A 25,920-nucleotide genomic window follows, 5' to 3' on the forward strand; every position below is an offset into this window, starting at 1 on the left:
GATGACTTTTACTTTAAGGGGTAGACAGAGCCAACAGTAACTCAGTCATAAGTATTTTGGATAAGTAACCATATCAGACTAGGCGAGAACTTACCTTTTTGCTTTTTAAAGCCCATGAAATTTCAAAAACGACATACAATCTTTCGGTGGGTCTTTACATTTTGTTTTGATAAAGAGGTAGTTTCAAATAATAGTACAGTAATCTTGTGTAATTTCTGAGTTAAAATATATAAAGCTAAATTTATTGCCCGTTTCCCCCAAAAAATAAATAAAAAGTACCTGTTGGAAATAAACAGATGGTTTTGATAACTAGTGTCAATTTCATAATCCTAAGTTGCAGTGTCATAATGGTGTAGTCATAATCATATCAGTATGATAAAGTCATGTCATAATGCACGATTTTTAATTTGATAGTGACTACGGAAACTCGAATCTTAATGGTCATCATAAAAGGTATTATATAGTATTATACCACAAACTTTATTACATTTATAAGTTAATATTGAATTAGATGAAAAACAATTGAATAACTTCCGTAAAGCAAATATATCTTTAATTAAAAAGTCAGACTTTGAAGAGTCCAAAGAGCCTAAGAAACAAAATAAACAACAAATGAACGAAATGCTTGAAGTTTATAAAAAAACATAAGAAATCACATTTAAAAACCTGAAAAGTAAACCTGAAAAATAAACCATTTAAAAATGAAAAAAGTAAACTAGCTCTTTATGAAAGCACTCAGAATTAAGATGTTAGTAGCATACGTTTAGTAAAATCCGGATTTCATGACGTTCCGGTGGCAACATTTTATTCTTTGGAAATAAATACCTAAACTAGGTACAAATGTATGAGAAGACTTTATAAATTCAGTTTATTGTTTAACAAAAGCTTTATACTAAATATTGCTAAATTACCTTAATTCGCAGTTGAAAATAGCAAAATTGTGAAATGACAAAACATTAAGTACTATATATTTACTATTTTGCTTTGGATAACCGGATTCGGATATAAACTTCAAGTTCGCCCTTGACATGTTTAATAATGTTAAATAAATAATTATCTTTGAACAAACCTAAAGAGTGCATTTCAATTGATTATTTTCCTTTAAATTTTAGCCTGTGCCCATGATTCTTTGTTACTTAAGCCTATCATCCTAAACTCGCCACTTCCCAAAAGGACCACATCCCAGAACGCTTTTTTTGTTTTCCTGTCATAAGTGTATCACAGCAAAGAACACTGATTACTAGAAGAAAAAGATAGAATGAGTTTGAAGCTCATGATGTCAAACATTTGAAGCTTGAAGGATCAGCAAAACCAGGCTTTTGGTAATCCTCGCCCCTCAGTTTGAGAACCGCATCTGTAACGAACCTCTAATGAATAAAAAGTGTTGTAAAGAAGGTTAATTTTCGAAGACAATTCTACTCTTTAAATAATGTGACGTTACTTCAAATATCTCAAACAGTATGATAAAAACCATGTGGTAAAAACTTTCCAAGAAAAAATGGCTGCATAGAGCCTTTTGTCCGCTGTCACTCAATTTTGTAACTTCTAAACAATCCGTAAATAATATCAAAATGTAACATATTCTTAAAATCATACATTTATGTACATGTCTACCAATCTATATCTGATGTTATTGCTTCGCTCTTGAAAAATGCAACCTCAATTTAATAGAATACAATGCGCGGTCGACGACGTCCGAGTAAGTTTTTTTACTCATTATGGATTAGTTATAAGTAGTAACAAATTGAGAAAAAAAATCAAAATTTATTAGTAAGCATAAGGGCTAGGAATTATCTGGCTCAGAGAAAAATTGCTATTTATTATGGCAATGCTGCCAGCCTTCTGGGCTCTTTCATGCAGGTTGATGCTATGCGATATAAATTAATTTAGTTTGCAATCGATACTTCTCTTTTTTTACTGGTAATAGTTTTGGCTAGTAATCGATACTTTAATATGTAGGTAATTATAATAATTTTAAAGTTACATATATCGAAAAAGGCTTACCTAATTGGACAAGACTGGAAAGCGTTGTCAAATAAAGAGAGGATTTCCTGAAATATGCACGGCTTCTAAATTAAACTATTTCACATAAGTGTAGAAATTTGCTTCTGCTAGTTTACTTATTTCCCTATATACATGCATTTTAGAAACATACATTTCATTAGCCCGCAAATTAATTAAATAAGTATTTGATAACCTTACCCAACCTCTGATGTTTCTTTATACCATCAAGAGCTGTAATTTTTCTGTGGATTCGATAATACTATTATTGTAAATTATGTCGTCAACTTTTATTGGTGTTAGATTTGAGTAGCAAGAAAGCGTGTTTATATTAAGAAACTGATTTTAATTGAGAGGTACTTTAAGAACAAAAGCTGTACTATTTACTTAGTACTATACTAAGTTTGAAGCTGTTGTATTTGAACGGTGCGATCAACAAAAATATTTCCTTGACACAGGAAAAGAAAAGACCGATGACATATTCTACAAAAAAAGACGAAAAGAAGACACTTGTTGCTACAAATATGGACCGCCAGCGTGGATAAGAAAAATTCGTGATTGTATATGGAACAAATCTAAAAAGAAAATAATTAAAAGTACAAAAGAAAAGCTAAGTGATTATGAATTAAGAGGACATACTATGAGCAGTTACTTAAATATTATACAAAACAACAAACCCAGCAAAGCACTATCACTCATAAAGTCTCGCCTTTCAATTAAAAATGCACCTGTAGAGATTTTATTTCGCAATAAGAAAAGCTTAACTTTGCCAAATCCATCGCTAAAAAATTTACAGTTAATCGATGGTTTTACTGCGTCTGAACTCAAAAGAAAATTTTTTGTACCTGGATCAAAGACTAAAATTTTAGAAGAGTTGGTAAAAGAATATAAAAAAGGAAATTTGTCTATGTCTGGAATATCAAAAACTTCAAAATATAAGGAACAAGAATTAGATCAGGAAAAATTAAATAAAATAATAAGGCAGTACAAAAAAGTTCGAAAAAAGAGTATAGCAAGCATTAACGAAATGAAATACTCAGATAAAGACTCCTTAAAAAGAAAGTTTTCTTTAGCAGGGTCTAAAGGAAGAGTCTTTACTGAAATGATTGAAGATTTTAGAAATGGAAAAATATCTCTAACCAAATTAACTCATTCTAAAACATATCCTAAGAAATTTAACAAAGATCAAATGAATGAATTGCTTAAAGTTTATGAAGATTCTAAAAAGAGAAAGAGGGTTTATTTCCCATCAAAAGTATTGACAATAAAGTCCTTTTACGATGATTTATGGGAAAGTAAATCAAAGAAAGATAAGTTTTCAGAACCATATTGGAAGGATAAATATGAATCTACTTATTAGTATTATTTATAGAAAACAGAATATTAGAAAAATATTATGTATCTCGCAGTAATCTCAAATATTATTTTTTCTTGACTTGTTTACATATAAACTCGTTTGGTTAAATTTTTTTATTATTTTTCGCGTGAGTTCAGTAAGTTTATTAATTTGTAAAAAATGATAATGATGGACGTGAAATAATTCAAACAAATCGTTTAGAATGTAACGAAAGTTTATAAATTTACTAGGAAGTCCCGGTTCTTGTATTTTCCGGTGATATATATAATAGAGTCTGGCGAAGGACAAAGGCTACCTTTCATCCCGGTAAAAACTAAACTTCCCGTAGGATTTGCGAAAAACCTGTATTCTTTTGTAGGTGGTGCTAATTAATTTAGTCGTTTTATTCGAGATTTCGTCTAATTTGTCAATTTCTGTAGATGACGCTAAATTCACGCAGGCGAAGCTGCGGGTAGATGTTAGTAATATTATAAACGCAAAAGTAAGTTTGATTGTTTGTTACCTCTTAACGCGTTATCTACAAAACCAACCTTCTGGCGTATATATAATTAAGAGTCTAGAGAAAGACATAAGGTACTTTTCATCCCGGTTAAAAACTATAAGGTACTTTTCATCCCGGTTAAAAACTGAAGTTATTATGGAATTTGAGAAAAACCTGTATTCTTTTGTAGGTAGGGCTAAATTCACGCGTGTAAAGGCGCTAAATTCGAGCGGGAAAAGCTGAGGGTAAAAGCTAGTTACCTTTTAAAAAGAGAAATCTCGTTATTATGACGTTTTGATGAACTTTGTATGAAGTTTTACTTCTTCTAGGATTCGTAACTAGAACTTTGTGAGTCAGAGGCGGAATTCTTACCATTGTGCAAAAAGTTTAATACTAAATACCATCGTTTGACGCACTAAAGGAGTTTTTTTTTCTTACAGGTACTCAATCTCTTAACACGCCTCACAAGAAAGACAAGAAAAAGCAAAAACATCAGCGACCTTTGAAGGTAAAAAAGAAAGAAGGAGAACAAAGGAAAATCAAAATTGAAAAAGAAAAACTAAAAAAACAAAACATTGAAAATGAAACTAGACCAAAATCTCCACATAAGAATCAAAATGAAATGTTACAAGTTGGCAGCAAATCTATATTTTTTCGACGAAGGCCAAAAGAGCTAAGTGAATGTTCCAAATTGGATGACAATAAAGGCAAAAGTCAGAAACATAACAATGATTCAAACAATGAATCTCCAAGAAGAAACTTATTCAAACAAGCGTTAAAACGACAAATATGGAAGTTATCTAAAAATGCAATTCGCAAAAATAAACACTGGAATGCTGTTTTGGAAAGCAATAATATAGATATAGATAAAATAAACATAGATAAAGTTGATCTTAATCTTATAAATGTAGATGCATTAGACATTAAAAACAAAAATTTAAAACGAACTGTTACCTGGTTGCTTAAGTAGTGGTCATTCATTCAATTAACTATATCAAAATAGCAAATATGAATAATTCAACTACAGGACACTAACAGAAAGCTTGAAGAACAAGGTCGGCACTTGCGGTATTATTATTTTGAGATAGAAAGTATAAGGGTTAATGCTAGACTAGATTAGGATACCTCATTCATAGTTTAACTACAATAAAACATCTGTATTTTTTATCCTTTTTCCGGTGTTAATATGATGCATCTTCAGCCGTCTGGCGACCACTTTTTTGTATTGGATAAGTCAGGTTCGTTAACGAAAAAATACTCGCAAATACACCTTTATTTACGTTTGCAATAGGAAATTTAAATAACATAAATTTTGGACGACCCATATAACTTTTTTTGTTTCTTGTAGACTGTTAAGTCTGGTATAATATGGAAATTAAAAAAAAATTAAATAGCTGGGCATAATCATTTCTAAGCTGAACAATTAATTAACCAATATGTCAGAAAAACCATCAGGGATTTTGTACAAAAAGAAACCAACAGTATCAACTCAATTTCGCGATAAGAAAAAGTTTAAGTTACCTGTACGCAAAAACTCTTCGTCTGAGCTTGTAAAGAAGAAGGGGGTATCTTCATTTAAAACCAAAGCGATAGAATCTGTAAGGGAAAATAAAAAAAGAAATTTTTCAATATTAGGAATATCCAAACACGAAGAAAAGGAATTAAGTAATGATTCATTACGCAATATAAGAAATCCACAACATGACAAAATTAGCAAAAAAGGTGCGACTAAAGACCAAATTAAGAATATTGACAAAGATGAATTAAAGGCACTTTTTAATATATCTGGGCCTAAGGAAAAAGTATTTAATCAAATGATCGATGACTACAAAGCTGGAAAAATATCTCTTACTCAATTAAATATTTCCAAAACGTTGCCTAAGAAACTTAAAAAAGATCATATAAACGAAATGCTAGTATTTTACCAGGAAACAAAAAAGAAAAAGAATCTACCTTTAAAAAAGATAAAAGATAAAATTGACGAAATACCAATCCAGTCTTCAAGTTACAGCTCTAATCCAAACTTTATAAAAAGAGCCTTAAAGCGACAGTTGTGGAAATGGTCTAAGAATAAAATAAAAAAGAATGAACGTTGGAATAAATTATTGACTGAAAACAAAATCAATGTAGATAAAATTAAAATAGATAAAGTCGACCTCAGTCTTATAAACCTTGACGCTCTGGAAATCGACAACAAACTGCTGAAACGTACTGTAACATGGCTATTCAAGTGAATATTACGTCGTCCTGCCTTCATTCTCTATATGCTAACCGTGCAAATAATGATTAAACATATTGTAAAAAAACATGATAAATTTATTTTTCTCCACTAATGTTAAGTTCTTATAGTACAGTCAACCGCTACGAGTATCAAGTTACCCTGCACGGAACTATATGAAATATGACGCGTTAATAGAGGCGAATTTGCATTTGAATATGGGTAGGTTGATGTGCTGTTGTGGTACAGCCGTACTTTCAGACACTCTTTGCTCTAGTTTCGCACTTTTTAAGAATTTTGTAAAATAAGATAATTAGGTATGACCATTGCCAAAACACTTCAAAAACGTTAAGAATGATTTAAGTTTAATACATACATACATATGGTCACGCCCACATCCCTTGCGGAGTAGACAGAGCCAACAGTCCTGAAAAGACTGAATGGCCACGTTCAGCTATTTGGCTTAATGATAGAATTGAGATTCAAATAATGACAGGTTGCTAACCCATCGCCTAAAAATAATCCCAAGTTTGTAAGCCTATTTATCCCTTAGTCGTATTTTACGACATCCATGGGAAAGAGATGAAATGGTTCTATTCTTTTTTGTATTGGTGCCGGGAACCACACGGCACCGTTTTAGTTTAATTTTATTAGGAAAATTGAATATTAATTCTTTTAGTGCATTTTGGACTACTACGGGCCTTACATGCCAAATTTTAAATCTCTACATTTAACGGTTTACACAGACAAGTAAGGTTAGGGTTTGTGCGTTGATATTTCAGTTAATCACTCAGTCAGTGGAAGAAAAATCCTAGTAGTTCTACTGATAAGTCTACTCGGTAGGTACGAGGTGGTTTTCTTTTCTAGATTTTCTTTTATTTAAATAAATAGGAGAATAGTGAGGGAAGTGTAAGAGATATACCTCTATAAATAAATACAGTATACAGTTATTATATATATACAGGACAAAAGCTAATATATATACCTAATATATTAGCTTTTGTCCTGGGATACTATCAACGATACTATTCGACGAAATATTCGTATTGAAATAATTATACATTCATTCATGTTTTTTAATGTAGACAATGTGCATTCGTCCACTATTTAGATTTAAGATTTCTATGTTTTAAAATGATGTCCGGTGAAAATGCTGCAGTGTAGTTTGTTTCGCCGCTTCTTTTACACATGCGCTTTGGAAGCGGTAGTAGTTATATTTAAGTGACGTGACGTCAATACGTGATACCTTGTATCCAATTTTGAAAATAAATCAATTCTATTCTTCTATAACCAACGACCATAACAAAAGGTTCAATCAAAATATATTTTGGAAACCTTACTTGTCTGCATAAAAATTAATTAGAATCTGGAGAATTTGATAAGAACAATAATGTGGCCAGGCAATTTCAAATCATTGATGGTTTGTCAAAACGAATTGCTTATAAGTGACTGTGTTTTCTCATTTTCTTAGCTTATTGAGATTAAATTTAAATTAGTATTTGTTTATAATAAATTTAAAAACATCGTCTACAATATGATGAGATCATTTAAATATTATTAATCAGTCAATCATTCGTTTTTTAAATAATTATCTTTCACATGGTGCTCTGAATTGCGATTAAGATTCTCATATTATTAATTTGCAAAATATTTGTACATAAATCAATTTTATTATATCTACTCGGTTATATTTTCTATATTAATTGTTAACTTAAATGACATTCTAAAAACATTTTAAACATACCTTATTATGAGTACCATCGAAATTTATTCAAAAGTATAAGAGGAATTAAGTTACTTTGGTTCAGTAATACAGTTAAATAAATTTTGAAAACAATTATTTCTAGGTGTACATTGTAGTATTATCGGTTGTGAAAGCAGACTGCGGAGGACGCACTGGTAATGGTTGTATGCAAGTCAGTAACAAAAATAATGTCGGACGATCAAACTTAGATAAAGGTGTCAATAATGTTGATACACCTCCGGAACCCGTGGTACCTCGTAAACGTTGCTGCCCATATAATTTTGATAGCCGCAATTGTAAAACAGTAAATGATAGAGTACTTTGTGGATATAACAGGAATGTGGGCAGACCGGACAGCAACGATAAAGCTGTAGAATTATCTGATGGTTGTCGGCTAAGAGGCGGGAGGTTGGAGTGTGGATATGAAGTCGGACCATTCACTAATCCAAGAAGACCAGCGGTGTTGTATAATTATGACGCAGAACCAATTAATAATGCTGTCCAAGATGATCTTGATGATGAGTTTTTAAATAACGACGACAGTAAAATTGTCAAAAAATTGAAGAACAAGGGCACTAAAGAAGTTTATGGACCAGCTCAAAGATGTGTTGAGATCCGTGATCGCATAGTTTGTCGTGATGCATAATTTGGCTGATTATCTTCACATACACGAATGATAGTGCCTAGTATATGCCTAATCTTCAGTAAACTCTTAATATTTAATAATCTTTCAAAGATTCTTAGCTTAAATATTGATATTATGAGCAAATATATTTTTGAAATGCCCATACTAATATTTTTAATTCTATGTCAACATATGTATATCATATTGTGACTTCTAAAACTAAAAGCCTTTTTTATTGAGTTGATTTCAAATCTTTATCTATAAAACAACGAACCTTCGTAGAGCTTAGAAACAGATAAAGCCTTACCTATATTTTTTATCAAATGTCGGATAAAAATCTTAAAGTTACTTAAAAGTATTATTTAGTAGATTTATGTCAGCAAAAATAAATTTTTGCTGACATAAATCTAGAAGTGCGTTATCACTTCTAGATTTAGCATATAGGTTTTGCAGTGTTGCAACTTGTCAAAGTTACTAGGTACAAAAGTAAGGATTTCAGTAAATAATTACAACTAATAAAGTATTTATTATCACAAAATCATACTACAATATGTTACTTTTTTTTTAAATGACAATATGTACAAGGTTTAATTAGAGTGTCCTGTTATATATCTGTGCCGTGTGGTTTCCGGCACTTTGGAATAGAATCACTCCATGTCTTGGATATCGTAAACCGCGACTAAGGGATACGCTTATAACTTGGGATTCCTTTTGTACGAGTAGGCGATGGGCTAGCAACCTGACACTATTTCAATCCAAATTCCATCACAAAGCCATACAGCTGAACGTGGTCTTTCAGTCTTTTCGAGACTGTTGGCTCTGTCTACCCCGCAAGGGATATAGACGTGACAATATATAAAGTGTAGTGTTATAATACTTTTTGGTAGAATTATTTTACTTTATCGTTTATTAAAAATTTGGAGTTCGTCTCTAGTTTTAGCTTTATTATAATGATATCATATTTTAATAATTTAATTTCGTTTAGTTTTTATTTTTCAAAGTCGCCTCCTATGACGTCCTCAATTTTTTTAAATTCGTCCGGAAATAAATTAAAATTTAAGACCTTAGAATTTCTTTGGTAATTATTAATCATTCATTCCCATTTAATCTTGCTTTTAATATCGTTAGATACTGCATTAATTGAATGGAGCGTTAATCATATTGTAATCCACGCGTTCCTCAGTATACATCATGTAGATTTGTTTCAGTAAATCAGTCTCAACATCGTCTTTCGGATAAATATCATCTAAATAGTCTGTTATTGCTTCGGACAGACTCCGTCTTCCTTTGTTGTTGCCAAAAAAGTATTCCAGCAATTCTTCTATGATTCCGGCATCGCATGTCGATAATAGTAACGTTGTTATGATGATAGCTAGTAGTACTGCGCGCTCCATTATCCTGAAATTATAATAACAACAAAATGTAATTTCAAAATGCAACAATGAATAGGTAGCTGTGATAGAAAAACTAAAATTAAAAAATATATTTATAAACATTTTATTCAAAGCTCAAAGCGGGTTCGCAAAGCCACATGAAAGTGTTATTCCGTGTTTAATTTTTGAACGATTTTACGTTGTCGTTTGTTTTATAAAATATATTTATGTAAAGTTATTATTATTATCATCTCCGTTTATATATTTATCGTTTAAGTACTTAACGACTTCAAAATGAAGGTAGTGTGTTTAATTCTCACTTCATATTTATTTTAAGTTTGTGTAAAAACATTTCAGGTCTGACGAATTCAATGTGTAACATCTTCGTTTCTATAATCCTATAACGTCTTTCGTGCTCCTTGCTAAAAACGAAAAAAACAAAAATCCCCGACGCCAAGGTTCGAACCCAGGCACATGAAAACCGATCGCTCGCCAACTGATCTATCGCGTCAAGCCACATACTACACATACATACACATACACTGTACATACATACATATAGTCACGTCTATATCCATTGCGGGGTAGATAGAGCCAACAGTCTTGAAAAGACTGTAAGCCCACGTTCTGCTGTTTGGTTAAATGATAGAATTAAGATTTAAAAAGTTACAGACAGCCATCGCCCAAAAAAGTGATCCTATTCTATACCGTGCGGTTCCCGGCAACAATACAACAAAGAATAGGATCGCGTCAAGCCAGTGCCGAAATTATCGATCTCTAGCGACCATTTTATATGAGAAAATGTTTTTAGGTGAAATAATGGAAAATCTATTTTTTTCGGGAGACCCAGCTAGATTGATTTTTTATTCAAATTTCAACGAAATCGTAAGAACCCTTTCGAAAACGGGAGTACAAATATATCTTTATACAAAAATTGCTCGTTTAATAGTAGACGATTACAATATACCTACTCGTTGAGTTAGTATCCCATAGACAAGTTTAAAACGTACTAGGCTAGACATTGTTCGTTATTTGTCCGGTATACATTTATATTACTTTTTATTATCGCCAAGGTGTGCAGTATCAGTTGATACGCCCCATCCGAACGATATGGAAGGAAAAGAATGTCATTAAAGAAATCTGGCTTGCCAGGCGATGCCAGAACCAGTATTTGGTAAGCATATCAAGTGAAATTGAGGTGAAACTACCACACAAACGATTACGTAGTATTGGGTGGGGTTCTAGAGAAATGATTTAATTATTGAAATGGACTAACGCTTGTAATCTGTGGGTTTGTCGTGTCGTAATTCGATATCTACAGGGTGTCTAGTTAATCGCGTTACATATTAAAGGACAGTAAATTATGAACTCGCTTACCTTACAAAACATAAAATGTACAAAATACTAGTTTAAAAGTTAAAAATAATCAAAATAGTGCTCAAAGTCTCCGAATGTTTCCGCTAGGTACGCGCAGCCAGCGATACGGCTGGCGGTCGGCACCGCGCCGCGCTGTCGACTCGCCTTTTCAATTAGATCCGGCCCGCGTGGATCCTCTAGTTTTTGTTGGATAAAGAAGTAAAAATTAAACCTCCTATTTTTTCTCATTATTTCAAACGAGAATCAGATGCTGAGTGCCCGCTTTCAATATCTAAGGCGATTTACCAAACATTCTGAAGGTACGTGTTAACTTTTGCCAATATCGACATCAAGGTTTTAACTGAAGTTTTAAGAAAGGAAAGTTTTTAATGAACATATCAATCATTATATTTGTATGGATATTATTTAAATAACAACTCGTAATATACCATATTCTTATGTAAAAATTTCGCCCCATTTAGAGTAACTAAGAATTTTTGAACAATTAAAAGTTTTTAAGTGCCTTTTCACCATACTTATAATAAGCAAACCGCCAGAAACATATTTTGTATGGCACTTGCATGATAAAATTTTCATACCTTAATACATTATATACTACTATACAGGTTATATAGATTTTTATTTTGTTCGTAAACTATATCTAAATAATAATAACCAAGGCTACGGTGCAATTCACAGCAAGTGATTTACATTTAGCTTTTGTTGCAATAAAGTAAATTACTAAGTGAGTAATCTTCAAAGAGTAGGTGATCGTTGACCGAGGCGGAATTTCTTGGAAAAAGAAAATTATCTAGCATTTGTTAATGACACCAATTGGACAGGTCGCTACTCATAGCCAATGAGCGATGCGTGACGGAAAGTTTGTCCAGGCAAATAAGTGGTAATCCAAACTATAGTTGTAAATGCGAAAGTTGTAAATTCGAAAAAAAAACCAAACATTTTAGTGACGCTTTCACGACTTAAACGATTGACAATTTATTTTATAAACAAATGGTTATTATGGAGATTCTGATAGACATGCAAATTTTTACTCGGTATTAAAGTAAAATATTACAAATTAATTATGAAAAAAAAAATGGCTTCCAAAGCACCACATCGAGGCAACGCACCGAATATGCAGGATAACTTTCCTCGCTGAATAGCCAGACTAATTGTTCGAGCAAAGAAAGTGCCCGCCCTCGGGTTACCGGTGAGATGCTTTGTGTGGTCCCTCATAAATATTACAGCTTCTAGGCCCTAGGGATTGTCTCTACATCGAAGGGTGAAAAAATAAAACTATCTGCCAGATCCTCGTACTTTTATGTAGCGTCTTCCTCAACTCCAAACTACATACTCTCCTTCTAACAAACCTTTCTTCTTCTTGAAGTTTAAAAACTCTCTTCTTGAAGTTTTAAATAGTCTTTTTGAATTTTCGGTGGCATTCGCACCACAGGAGATGAATTTGTAAACAATATACATATGTATCTTTGTGATAGGTTTGGTTTCTCTGCAAGGTTGGGAGACCAGTTCAGATGAAAGTCGCTTCCTGTAAAAATCTGACTCACTCCCTCCAAAATCTGACAAAGACCTGTGGACCTAACTGTATCTGATGATCGAAAAATGATGAATTTATTAAATGTATGATATTCTTTAGAAATTTGGTATTGGAAGTAGAGATATTAACACCAACTTTTAAAACAATATCTGTTTAGGAATGCGAACAATGAGAAAATTTTTCAGTTTCTGGAGCGCTATGAAAGCGCATGAAAATGTGATATAAAATAAAGTAATTGTTTTTTGACTAATTTATAACCATAAAATATGATCTTAATCACATACTAAGAAAAAATTCTGAAAAAGCGAAATTATCAAATAATTTAATTTACCTCTTACACACTGCAAATATCCCACTCTTAGGTCGCTTTCATTACACAAATGACGCACTTTTAAACTAAAAAAACTAAATTCCCACACATTTCTCTTCCTTTGGCACCATACCATAGATATAATAGTAATAAATTATCGATGCTCTTTATAGCGTCACATACATATGCTTGAGACTGTAAACCAATCTGTACTGTATACGACCAACTTTGCGACTGTCGTATTGTCTTGACTAGCCGTGCCCACTACCACCATGAAAAACATACTTTCTACGAATGTAGGGATCATATAGTATGAGTTCATACGTTTCCCTGCATGAATAGTTAAAAAGTAAATAAGTATGTATGTAAATATTCGGAGCATACATAAATATAAACGAGTAGAATTTTGATGAGATTTCCATTACTTATTAATCAGGTTATGAAGTACTCTCTTTTCCTTCTATTAGCATTTCACTATGTACAAATATGCACAGATTTTTAATGTAAAAATATAACAGTTTAAATAAAATTTAAATTACAACAGTAGCAAATCAAAAAAAAATATAGGAACTTTAGATTGTGAAACTTTATGAAGTACATATTTGTATAGCAAGCGCATGCTCCCCAGGAGCTGGGGTCCGTGGTGTCGCCTCTGACAATAAAGAACCTCTACCAGAGTATCAGTCTGGATGGATGTAGGTTATAAAAACTTCACGCGGGTTTCGCCACTACAAAAAGACAGTGGAAAAGTGCAGTTAATTATTCCACTCATGTTGCTAACTTAAATCTACTTTCAAACACGTAGCAGCACGACCAACAGTTCCCGATCCAAATTAATTCTATGAATATTAATGTATCCTTTTTTGCTCAACTAAATACAATGTCTTTTATAAGGCCATTAATTCTTTATTTTATTATCTGCAGTATGTTTAAAACTTCAAAATACCTAATTAACTTGTTATTTTCAATACAATCTGATACCCTTGAACTAATAATAAGCATTAGATGCCATAGCGTGCCTCTATTAATTACTATTATCCCCATTATTGTTCAATGTCGACCTAAAACCGTTTATTTACTAAGACGAACTCTAGAATCTTACTATTTTTCACTTACAGCCGAATCAGTATGACGGGTTTGAGACAGGTATTATTAGTCGTTAATAATGGTGATATTATATTTTATCGTGAAGTTAAGTTTGGTTATAGTGAAGTGTTTTCTTTTTCAGGTACTTGTGGCTTTGGCTGTTATACAGTGGAGGGAAGACGTAAAGGGTGCTCCTCTTTTACAAGGAGTCAAAATTACAAGGAACTTTGATATAGACTTCAAACCATTCCAGTTTAAACCTATTTCATTAATATGGGAAAAATGGGGACCTTTTGGAGCGTTCGGAAAGAAACATGCGATTGCTAAAAGAGATGCAGATACAGTGAATATAACACCATCTCCATTGAACGTTGGTTCAGTTGTTCCACCAGGATTGAATACTGGAATGACTTCACCACTTCCAACTGTCGGGCCTGCTTTCGCAAACCCCGCACCTGTTTTTGAAGTCTCTGCAGATAATCCTCCACCACCAGTTAACATACCCCCGATCTCAATACCGAAAGTAATAACTCCATCCCCTATCAGCAATGACATTTTTCAAGGTCCAGAAGTTAATCCTGTACCTCAAGTTGGTTCAGGAATTGGGCCAAATTTCAATAGTTTTCCCCAATTTAGATCAACAGGATTGAACACTGACATTTCTCGAATTCAACCTAATATTCAAAATATAAGTCCAATGCCTGTTTTTGATAATACTCCTTTTAGAGTAAATTTACTGGTACCTCCGACACCGCAGACAAATGTTCCCGTACCAGCAGCTCAACCGGCACCTGATGCTCCAGCTACGCCTAGAGGGGGAGTCATAGCTCGTTTATTCGGGGAGTTCATTCTTCAATTGTTGTCTAGGCTCATCACTAGTGCCAGATCTTCTTTTAGCCAACTTTCTAACACGGCATAGTTAATGAAAAGCTTTTTGAAATAATCTTAATTTATTCAGTTCATTTTAACACTAATTTAAACATAAATGTATTCTTCTTCTTCAACGCCCGAAGCCACCTCGGCCAAAACCATCTTGTCCAAATCCACCTTGGCCAAAGCCACCGTTACCGAAGCCTCCTCCGCCAGGTCTGTATCCTCCTTGTCCAAATCCCCCTTGCCCAAACCTACCCTGTTGCCCAAATCTGCCTTGTCCTAAACCTCCTTGTTGTCCAAATCCACCTTGGCCAAACCCTCCTTGTTGGCCAAATCCACCACTGCCAAACCCTCCTTGTTGGCCAAATCCTCCAGGCCCCTGACCAAATCCTGCAGGTCCTTGGCCAAAACCACTAGACCCCTGGCTTAATCCCTGCCCTTGACCAAAACCTCCTTGGCCAAAACGGTCGCCACCTGGGCGACTTCCGAACCCACCACCAAATTGACCCAGGGTACTTGATGCGAATATTGTCATTAGAAGGGCCAAAATCAGTGTACTCTGAAAACAAACAAAAATGTTACACTAAGTTGTGAAAAATTGGTAAATAACGTAAGGGTGCAGATAAATTAAGAGTATAACGGGAGTGAACCTCAAAGAAACCTCTTAGAAAATACACCCATATGTAATTTGGTTGTATGTTCGAATACAAACAATTTCAGTAGAATTGTTAAGTGATTAAAATGAGTTTTGTGACTTTTATTAAATTTTCTTGAATGTTATTGTAGAGTATTGAGAATACTTTTTAGAAAAAATTATTTTTTTTAGTTTTAATAGCTTGAACCGTCGGTCACTCATTAAGGACACTTCAATCAGCATACATACTCAGATCACTCGCAAAGGGCTCACTAATAGGTTAGTTTACCTATTTTAGCTGCTTTTTGAATAAGAATAATTATGAATTTAAACATCTAACATCATTAGATCGTGTATTTAGTGGTTAAAATATTTGATGTCTTCGTACCTGAGCTGTCATTTTGCAGGTGTAAAGATCCAATGTTACCAGAGAACTAACTGGCAATGTAAATATACATCGTTTAAATATTACGTGAATTGGGAATCCTCTAACGTATTTCCTGTTTTCATAAAAATGGTCAATGTTTCTCAAACTTTTCAACCTATACATATTTTAGGAAATTTATCACGTAAGGTCTTTTAGTTTTTGTGAGACTGTTGGCTCTGTCTACTCAGTAAGGGACAAAGACGTTATTATATATATATGTATGTAGTTGCACAGCGCAAGGCGAATCCTCTTAGAATGCACATGTTATATTGTTCAATTACTAAACGTAGGTAGATATTTAAGGAAATTGCTCCATCATTAATATACTACATTATTTTTGAACTTCATGAGATTAGGAACAGCCACATCTTGCAGAGGCTTAAGTTAATAATTGAGATATAAATTACCCTACACGTAGTTTAGTATGACCAAATTATAGATTCATGTGATGTGACATTTGATTTAAATCAATTCAGTAGTGTTTTTTTATTTAGTACTTATATATATGTACACTATGTATACTATGTACTAATATGAATTTATTATTTTTTTGAAATTTTTTATTTTGATGCTTTTTTCGATTATGGATTTTTCCTTTTTTTTCGTTGACTAGAAGAAATCCCAATTGGGATAAGTCCGCCATGGTACATATTCTTTTAAATCCAATAACTGTTTTGTAATTAGTTATAAGTATTCCTTTTTATATGCAATAAAGAGTTTACAAATAATCAAACCAAGAGTATTTTAGAATATAACATTAAAATAATCTCGTGATATAATCATCTAAGTTATTTTGTTGAGGAATCTTTGGCTACCGGCTACCTACAAACAAACAGAAACCTGTCATATTTATCGACCCATCGCGACTTCTTTTATTATTTGATTAGTGTATCATTCACTCTATGTCAGATTACAAACATGTCAGCCACAATTAAGGATTCTTGAAGGTTGAAATGTGTACTTGTAGCATTTTATGCAGAAATATTAAAAATATATAATTCCATAATAATGGATCAATAGGCCTCATCATTTTAATATTAGCAGAGGGACCTGGGCATTCAAATGACATCAAATCATCCTTATCTTCCCATGGAAGTAGTAAAAGGCCACATACGATTTTTCTTGTACGTGATGGGCTAGAAACCTGTCACTATTTGAATTTCAATTCAATTATAAAGATATTCAGCTGAACGCGTGGTGGCCTTTCAGTGTTTCAAGACTGGTGGCTTTGTCTTCCCTGCAAGGGATATAGACGTGACTATATGTATGTATCGGTAGAACCACAATTATTATTATTATCGTAGCCCAGAAACCATTACATGCGGGAAAAAGGTTTTGAGTTCTTTCCTTCCCTTAATTGACTTTTACAATCTGCACGGAAAAGAAGCAGCTGAGACACGCTTTGGTCGCTACCAGACTAGCATGGAAGCTTGCACAAGATGAATGTGCTCCTATTACATGAAATACATGGAGTAGTCCTGTTCTAAAGTGCCGGCAACCATACGGCTAAACCTCTAAATGTCCACGGCAAATACATAAGAGTTGCCTAAGATCAATACAGAACCATAATATTAAGCATCTACTTATATGGAAGAGCTTTGCTATACGGGCGAAAAAAAAAAAATGGTTGTAAGTACATACAATTCAAAGATTTAACTTTATTTATAAAAAATTTTGATCACAAATTCAAAATGCGCTATAATACATTGCTTGTTCTTCATCGATACTCTCGCTTGATTCGGTTCTACCTGCTTTTAATAACTCTATTAAAGGTTGCACGAGGTCTTCAGGATACTTGTTTCTAGCGGTAGTAGTTGCTTCATCGTCACACCCACGTTTCAGTCTATTCATGGGCTCAGAAGCGATTAGGCTAATCAAGCACAGAAGGGTGACAAAAACGATCAGCTTCATCTAAAAAAAAACTATTAATGAGCAAAACATTAAAAAAAAACTTGAGACAAGGTGATTTCACTAGCCTATCACTGCCACTAATATTGTGAATTTTAATTCCATCATTAGGCTTTTCATTCTTGTGTCTTTTGGTTCTGGGGTGTATAAATAAAATTGTAGAAAAGTGAGGGATGAAGACGTGATAAATTGTGTGTGTAGAGACCCGGTTAGGTTTCTTTATGAATATAAATACCTGCCTCAGCAGTGACAAAAGTTGAGACTTCGTTCGCAACGTTGGAGGTATACCTACATGAAGTAGGAACGTGTGAATGCGAAACGTAAATAAAAAATAAAGTGATTCTATGCCTAGAGTATCGAGGTTCTGTGTAATTTAAAATACAAGGGTTTTTTGAAATTGGAATTTACATACTAAGCTATATGTAAATTCCAATGTATGTATGTATGGGTATGTGCTCACAGTATAGGAGAACATATGCACTAGGTTCTCCTATAGGTTTGCGGAGATCAAACAAAATCCGTTCCATCTGAACTTCGCAAAGTTGCTTCTTGTAAAAATTGCTTGTCTTGCCTACTCCAGGATTGTGGTCATATATGGACCCTGGGTCCTCTCTTCGAGTACCGGGATCAACGCCAGGATGATGATGATTAATATAAAAAGCGAAGGATAAGCAATAATGAATGAACAAATTAAATTACCCTTTTGAAGAAGGAAGTAAACAAGTGTTGTTATTCTGAAGACGTTCTTCTGTGTAACATTTCAATTCTCCCATCAGGTTTATATACATATTTAGAGTGCTATATTTAGTTGTGTTGTTTTAATTGTGGCAATTATATTTTAATTAGCATGTGATAAGGCAAAATAATTTATTTTTATTGCAGACACATCCGTGGAAGTAATTTTCCGATGGTTCAATGAACTCGCAGTTTGTCTTTGGTATAGAAACAACCATTGACAATGATTTATAATAAAGTAGATACTCTTAGGAAATTACCTCACTGACTTAGGTTTTCAAATTGACAAACTTTCGTATATTGAAATGAGATATCGAATTCCTGTGTTATCAAAGATGATTTGGTTATGCAAATAGGTTTACCTGCTACTTTGCGATAAAGTAGTATCAAGGAATCCTCTTGTCACTTTAATACGCTTCTACCGAGGCTTCGCTCCCAAAGATTTCTTCAAATAAAATTAGCTCATATTCCTTCAATTTCTGTACCAACTTTAATCAAAAAAGGATTATACATCTAAAGTGACGGGTATAATTTGTTTTGAAATCTCGAACAGTTGATGTCAAACCATAACAGCTCAGGTAAAGTAGATATAGGAAATATCGAAAAGACGTCTTAACCAAAGATCATCTGGAACACCTGATGCAGACCCATTCAGTCCGCCTTTTGTATATTTGTTTTTAGGCAATAAAGTTTTAAATCTACTCATCAATTATAGTCAATTAACTCATCAATTATGGAAAAGACGTCTTAACAAAAGTTGTTCAAGCTGATGATATATCTGTTCATTAGATTTTGAGTTTATTCGTTACGAACAAAAATACGAATCTTTTTTCTCTATATAATATTAGTATGGATTATTAAATATTTTTTGTCAACTGTGAATTGTGTGACTGAGAATTTCGGAATATAGAGTATATAGGCTCCTACTAAATATGTAAAAATGTTCTATATAATTAAATTTTACTTTTATTAATGAATTAATTTTCAATAACTAAACAATACGTATACGCGTGAGGACCAGTGCGCAGTAACTGACCACTCAGAAGGTTGCGTGTTCAAATCACGTCGGGGTCACCAATTATAGGCTCCTACTAAATATGTAAAAATTAAATAATTTGTTTAATTAAAATATTCTTGAGTGCCTATTTTGTTATAGTGTGAGGGTCCTAATCTACTGGGAGCACCGCCACTGATCTTCAATAATAAATTGTTCTATATAATTAAATTTAACTTTTATTAATGAATTAATTTTCAATAACTAAACAATACGTATACGCGTGAGGACCAGTGCGCAGTAACTGATCACACGCCATTCATTCGTCGCTCTCATACAAAATCGCTGACACATAACAGTCACACTTACATTGCGTCCCTACAAGTATTTTTTGTTAATCAAAATAAAATCCTATGTAATACCACAATTTATTTTGTTGAATTTGAGGAAATTTAATAATCTTAACCTTCGTATTTCCAATAACACGCAAACGGACTTGCGGGCTACAGCTATATTATATATGAATAAGGCGATGGGCTAGCAAACCATCTTTAAGTCTTATTGTTGAACCTTTCAGTCTTTGCGAGATTGTTTGCTATATCTACCCCGTAAGCGATAAAGACGCAATTTTATATACGTATATAAATTGATTATTGTAAGTCCAATATATTGAAAAAAGAAAGAAAATATGTTATGTTTATTGTTTTCAGATTGTACTTTTCATTCCACATAGGCGTGGCCAAATCAATGATATCAGCGAATCTACCCGAGCCTATAACCCCGACTGTCGTTCTATGTGGAGACTGTACGAATCCGCTAAAGAAAGCTATTATGATTTCGTGTTTATTTTTGAAAATCCACTTACTTGGATACGGAAAATGATGAACCGCCCTCCAAGTAAGACGAAATAGGCACCCAAACGTGCAGGATGTACACATCTCACGTGATAATGTTTTCGTAACAACTAATGTTGTCTGCCATAACAAGGATTTTGTAGAGTCAGTGAATTATTAGATATATTATTTGACATAATATTCGTATTGAAATCATTAATTTTAATCTTGTTCACATTTTTTTTAATTCAGACAATGTGCATTCGTCGTATATTGATAAATTGACTTCCGGTAAAAATGCTGAAGTGTAGTTTGTTCCGCCGTTTCTTTTATACGAGCGGAACTTGTCACTATTTGAAACTTAATTCCATTATTCAGACATACAGCTGAACGCGTGGCCTTTCAGTCTTTTCAATTTTGTTGGCTCTGTCTACCCCGTAAGGGATATAGACGTGCCTATATGTATGTATCAGAGGAACAACAATTATTATTATCGTAGCCCAGAAACCATCATAAGGAAATAAGGTGTTGGGTTCTTTCCTTTCCCTTGATTGACTTTTACAATCTGTACGAGAGCAGGAGAAAAACTGTGTTTGCATCACAGATTTAAGTTTGTACACACAATATAAAGAATTAACTTTATTTATAAAGCCACATAAAAATTTAGGTCACAAATTCGAAGTATGTGTTACGATTCCGGGGTCAAACTTGTTACATCAACGTCTTCCGATGCCACCCTGGCTCCTACCGTGGCTGCCCTGGTTTCCACCAAAACCTCCCTGGCTCCCACCGAACCCTCCTTGGCTCCCACCAAGGCCGCCCTGGTTTCGGCCTCCTAGGCCACCGCGGTTCCCCTGGCCACCAAGCCCACCAAGGCTTCCCCCTTGACCGCCGCCTAAACTTCCTTGGCTCCCAAATCCGCTCTGACTACGACCTCCTTGGCTACCTCCAAATCCGCTTTGACCGCGGCCTCCTTGGTTACTGCCGAACCCTCCTTCTCTCTGAGCCAAAGTTGTAGCTACAAAAACCACTAATAACATAGTCAACATCTGAAAACAAAGATGTCATTATGTTAGTTTCAGAGGAAAAGAAAGATGCAATGTCATATGTAAATTTCAGTGGATCCATACACTTTTAAATTTATAAAGATTTGATTAACTAAATCAGGATAATTATCACGCTTCTAGTCTTACTCCCGTTTGCGGTCTCATCCTCTTTAGAGAAAAGCTGGGGGTCCGCCTACAATCCACATCCTGGATTGGATAAGTCAGGTTTTTACGCTTTAACCCCTGCAACCTTTGCTGGGGGACGTTATCCATCTCTGCTTATGCTTACGCACACGGGTTTTCTTCCACCATTGAACATTTATGAGCAATAAAACTTACATAGCCCAATAAGACTTGTTATTACATTTTTTCAGTTATTTTTCTAATAATCTCCGTGTATTCTTGACGTTTTGGCGATAACACTTCAAAGCTCGGCCCTTCCTCAGTGACGAGATTTTGTTATAGAGATTAGAGATTATGTTATAACTTAAAAATATAACCTACCTTTAATGAAGCCATGATAAAACAATATAAGTCGATTCCTAGATGAGTAAAGTAATCGAGACGATATGTCACTGGTGTCGATTCCGATATCTCGATCTTTTATATAGGATCTTTCCGGCTAATTAAATTCATAAATTATATCCATGTAAACATTGCTAGTCGTTATAATGTGGTATGAACGCAACATTTAGGTGTATTATATATAATGATTTCTTATGGAAGGAAAATATTTTGTAATCATTCTCCTAAAGCCTTCTATAAAAAGTCTGATTTATCTCATTTATTTATTGATTTGCAAAATTATATTAATGTCATAAATGTCATATCATCATCATATAACCACGTTTATCCCTTGCGAGTCAGACAAAGCTAACTGTCTTAAAAAAATTGATAGCCAACGTTCAGCTGTTGCTAATGATTTAAGGCAATATCATTAACTTTTATATCAATTATTTTCAGTCGTCCCCTCTAGCACTGTCCGCCGGGGTGACAACTGTACATTTTTCCCAGAATTGCCACCCGGTGCTAATTAATATACGAGTACTTATGGTGAATGTTACCGCAGTGTAGATACAAAAAAATACAACAAAATCATGCATCCCCGAATTCATTTAACAGTACGTATGTGAGGCGTGTAATACAATTTGTGTATCTTGAAAAAAATTTAATATAATAGACGATTGATTTAATAATTTACAGTCCCAGAATCTGTTAAGGGTAAAATTGGGTCAAATTCTCTATAAAGTCATTTTATGTACCTTTTATTCACATGTCTGAAAATAACAACATGCTTACGATATATATTAAGACTATATACATAATATTCCGATATTTATGGCCTTCCTTTATTTTTATCTACGATATGTTTTGCTGTCACGATGTTTATTTAGCATGTTAATGACAGCAATTATGCGAGTATGGATTGTATAAAATCAAACGCGTATTCAATGGATGACGTCTGGCAAGTAATTGATTCATACTGATTTTATTGAAAATTTTCCACAAACCTTATATTATCCATAAATAAGTTAAAAATGGAATCCTCATATAAATGTGCATGTATCTTTAGAAACAGGACTTAAATTTAATAGGCACACTAGAATATATGTTAGAATAAGTCTTTTTCCTGGAGAGGTGGACAGAAACATCATTTTTTCAGATCGTTTTGGGGTCATTTTTGACCTGATATTTCGCTTTATACTATCTCATCAAATGCGTTTGACTTTATTTACACTTTCCTTGTATATTTTTATTTTTAAATTGTATATTTTATTTTGTTTACAAAATAAAATTATTAAGAAGTTTATTTAATTTAAGTTTAGTAAATTGTATATTTTATTTTGTTTACAAAATAAAATTATTAAGAAATTAAAAACAAAATATATTTACCTATCTATTTTTTCACTGCTTAAACCACAATGTAAACCACATGTCTCATATTTTGATAAGCAATGGAAAAAACCTTAGGTAAAAATAGACTAAACTGAGAACTTTCAATTTTTGTAATAAGGCGTGTAAGGTTCGTCCTTATTTTCTTTTTTAAGCAAAGGAAATGTATCATGAAAATCGTGTACAGGATGATACACTGGTTTCAAGTCTTCATACGCAAAGAAAGGATATGTATATAGTCCTGTAACGTATACCGCAGGCAGGTATGGGTTCCCGGGATATCCATTGTGAATGTATAATTTGTCTTCATTCTTCTCCTTCTTCACTGGTTTTCCTTTATGTCCGTGAGCGTTGAAAACTGGGTGCCAGCCATAGTCATAAGAATTCGTGTCGTGAGTTGTACTGTCATTCTCTATCCATTCCGAATTCACAGCGAAACAAAAAAACAGAAATAAAATTTTTCTCCATAGATTCATAGCTGGATGTTAATAATAGTTTAAAAAGTTGGGTATATTTTCAACTAATAACTGTCGAGAAACTTTTTTCTGAAGAAACAATAAATTTCAAGATTTGAATAATCCTTCGCTTACCTATGTAAAAATATTCCTTTAAATATGTGTAACTTACACAGAGTAAACCGAACACGCATATTGTCCAGTAGAGGGCTCGACCAATAAGACACTCTCTAATCAAGAGATTTCACATCAGGCGTCAGTTTTATTCATGCAATAGTTTTGCACAGAAATGTCGTGAACATACGTGTATGCAAAAGTGTCCATGTAAGAAAATACTCATAGGTATATACCACGTATTCTTTATCTGCGATTGTTAACTACGTGCTATGTATGCGCATTCTATTGAAAAGCTGCTCTATGGAAACTTGTACTAATTAGTATTATCAGTGGTAAAGGAAATCGTATGAAAGTGGTTGTGGAAAATTATTGGTTATCTATGCAATTCTGTCAGTAAAACAATTATCACTGCTTCAGTTCTGTTCGAAAAACACCATTTGTTGGGTTTTACTCATACTCTTACCTATATAGACGTATTTTAGAAATAAATATTTTTTACCTATTGATTTGTGATCTAAAAAGTAATAAAAAGCTATTATAATTTGTCATTAGTTCATCGAAGGATCAGTCAGTTTGTAGAACGAAAAGTAAATAAAAATTAGATATGAAGATGGTCGATCTTTTACTGTTAGATTTTCATTATAAGGCCTTGTCACAGATTTTATTTGTACGATGCTCGTTTTACGACGACATACTGAGAAATAACAGATCCTAATGTAGATAGCAAAGTCCCATACCTGTGTCATTGCTTTCTACCCATTTATCTGACGATAAATACCTGTCATTCGACTTGACTGTATGGTTATTGGAACCTCTTCCTGATGCATAGGCAAGAAGAAGAGAAAATCCTATTGTTTGTATTGCGTAACGTTGCTTCGTATTCCTGTCCACGAAGCACGAAAAATTATTTTGTACAAAACCAGACCAATATTTGACTAATACTAATATAAATACATTATAAATAAGACATAGGTAATAAGACGGCACAGAAAAATTAAGTGTACATTAAATATTGTTCCAAAAAACTGATAGGCGATTAAAGAAGCGTAACAGAAATCTATTTTTGTAATTTTTGTCGGTCTGTCTTTTACGTTATAACTTCAACACTACTGGACGGATATGAACGCGGTGGATTATACATAAATATATAATAAGGAGCGGAGCCAACACTTTGTTTCGTCAAAATTGGTTAAGGGAAAAAAATATTATTTTAAGCACTGCTTAAAAACTATTGTACAGTGTTGAATTTTAGCGGGACTGTGATGAAATTGAAACAGAAAAAGTGACAGGTTGCTAAGGTTTTTTTTATCGAAACCTAATAAAATGTTCTTAACAAATGAAATACGGGTTTTCAAATAATAGCTTTAATCAGTGTTTTATTTCCAAAAATCGTAGAGAAACATTCGTCAATTCTAAGGTTTTGGTTTTTCCTCTTTGTCTTTGTTAAGAAGAGTTGGGATTATGTTGATCCAGTTGGAGGGGTCCTTGAGCCAGTCCGATGAACCGAATACCTGTTGTAAAGATGCCAGGATGTTTTGAGAATTGCCGTCTCCAGGTGAAGTGGCAGTAGTAGTTGCCTCATCTTCAGATCCACGTTTTAGTCTGTTCATGGGCTCAGAAGCGATCAGGCCAACCAGGCATAGAAGGGTGACAAAAACGATCAGCTTCATCTAAAAATAACAAATAATGAGAAAAAATTTCAAAAAACTTGGACGTCTCGTTGATTGCTCTTGATCATTAACTTGGGATTTTTTTTAGGCAATGGGCAGAATTTCAATTCCAGCATTAAGTTTGATTATAATCTCTTTTGGTTCTGGGGTGTATAAATGATATTGAACATACGTAGGATCTGGTGTGTAGACTGAGCTAAAGTAACAACTCTTGAAAAGTGAAGGATGA

General features: G+C 33.5%; 4 protein-coding genes across 5 annotated transcripts; 2 read left to right on the forward strand and 2 right to left on the reverse strand.

Moving 5' to 3' along the window:
* Positions 1-434: 434 nt before the first annotated feature.
* On the forward strand, positions 435-5,963 carry LOC132902856 (uncharacterized protein MAL13P1.304-like). 2 transcript variants are annotated; one of them, XM_060949584.1, is made up of 2 exons: positions 435-453; positions 4,280-5,963. In XM_060949584.1, exons 1-2 carry the CDS (start codon positions 438-440, stop codon positions 4,807-4,809), a joined length of 546 nt encoding a protein of 181 aa, XP_060805567.1. In that variant the 5' UTR covers positions 435-437; the 3' UTR covers positions 4,810-5,963. The 2 variants fall into 2 exon arrangements, with proteins under 2 accessions (XP_060805567.1, XP_060805566.1); XM_060949583.1 differs by lacking the exon at positions 435-453 and adding an exon at positions 1,658-1,699.
* LOC132902872 (uncharacterized) lies at positions 2,642-3,361 on the forward strand. The gene has a single exon (XM_060949721.1). The coding sequence runs from the start codon at positions 2,642-2,644 to the stop codon at positions 3,359-3,361; it is 720 nt and encodes a 239-aa protein (XP_060805704.1).
* Positions 5,964-15,040: 9,077 nt separating the features above from the next.
* LOC106132627 (uncharacterized) lies at positions 15,041-16,078 on the reverse strand. The gene is made up of 2 exons (XM_013332083.2): positions 16,002-16,078; positions 15,041-15,538 (listed from the first exon to the last, which is right to left on the reverse strand). The coding sequence occupies exons 1-2, from the start codon at positions 16,011-16,013 to the stop codon at positions 15,107-15,109; spliced, it is 444 nt and encodes a 147-aa protein (XP_013187537.2). The 5' UTR covers positions 16,014-16,078; the 3' UTR covers positions 15,041-15,106.
* Positions 16,079-21,166: 5,088 nt separating this feature from the next.
* Positions 21,167-22,122, reverse strand: LOC106132634 (uncharacterized). Its single transcript, XM_013332089.2, has 2 exons — positions 22,061-22,122; positions 21,167-21,559 (listed from the first exon to the last, which is right to left on the reverse strand). The coding sequence occupies exons 1-2, from the start codon at positions 22,073-22,075 to the stop codon at positions 21,227-21,229; spliced, it is 348 nt and encodes a 115-aa protein (XP_013187543.2). The 5' UTR covers positions 22,076-22,122; the 3' UTR covers positions 21,167-21,226.
* Positions 22,123-25,920: the final 3,798 nt, after the last annotated feature.

This window comes from Amyelois transitella, chromosome 19 (genome assembly GCF_032362555.1).
Source record: "Amyelois transitella isolate CPQ chromosome 19, ilAmyTran1.1, whole genome shotgun sequence".
NCBI lineage: Eukaryota > Metazoa > Arthropoda > Insecta > Lepidoptera > Pyralidae > Amyelois > Amyelois transitella.

What these genes read in the sequence shown, in the direction of transcription:
- LOC132902856 (XM_060949583.1), top strand. Translation starts at nt 1,678, where the DNA reads ATGCGCGGTCGACGACGTCCGA. An exon ending in GCGCGGTCGACGACGTCCGA is followed by an intron (nt 1,700 to 4,279) that starts GTAAGTTTTTTT and finishes TTTTTCTTACAG; the next exon opens with GTACTCAATCTCTTAACACG.
- LOC132902872 (XM_060949721.1), top strand. Translation starts at nt 2,642, where the DNA reads ATGAGCAGTTACTTAAATATTATACAAAACAACAAACCCAGCAAAGCA.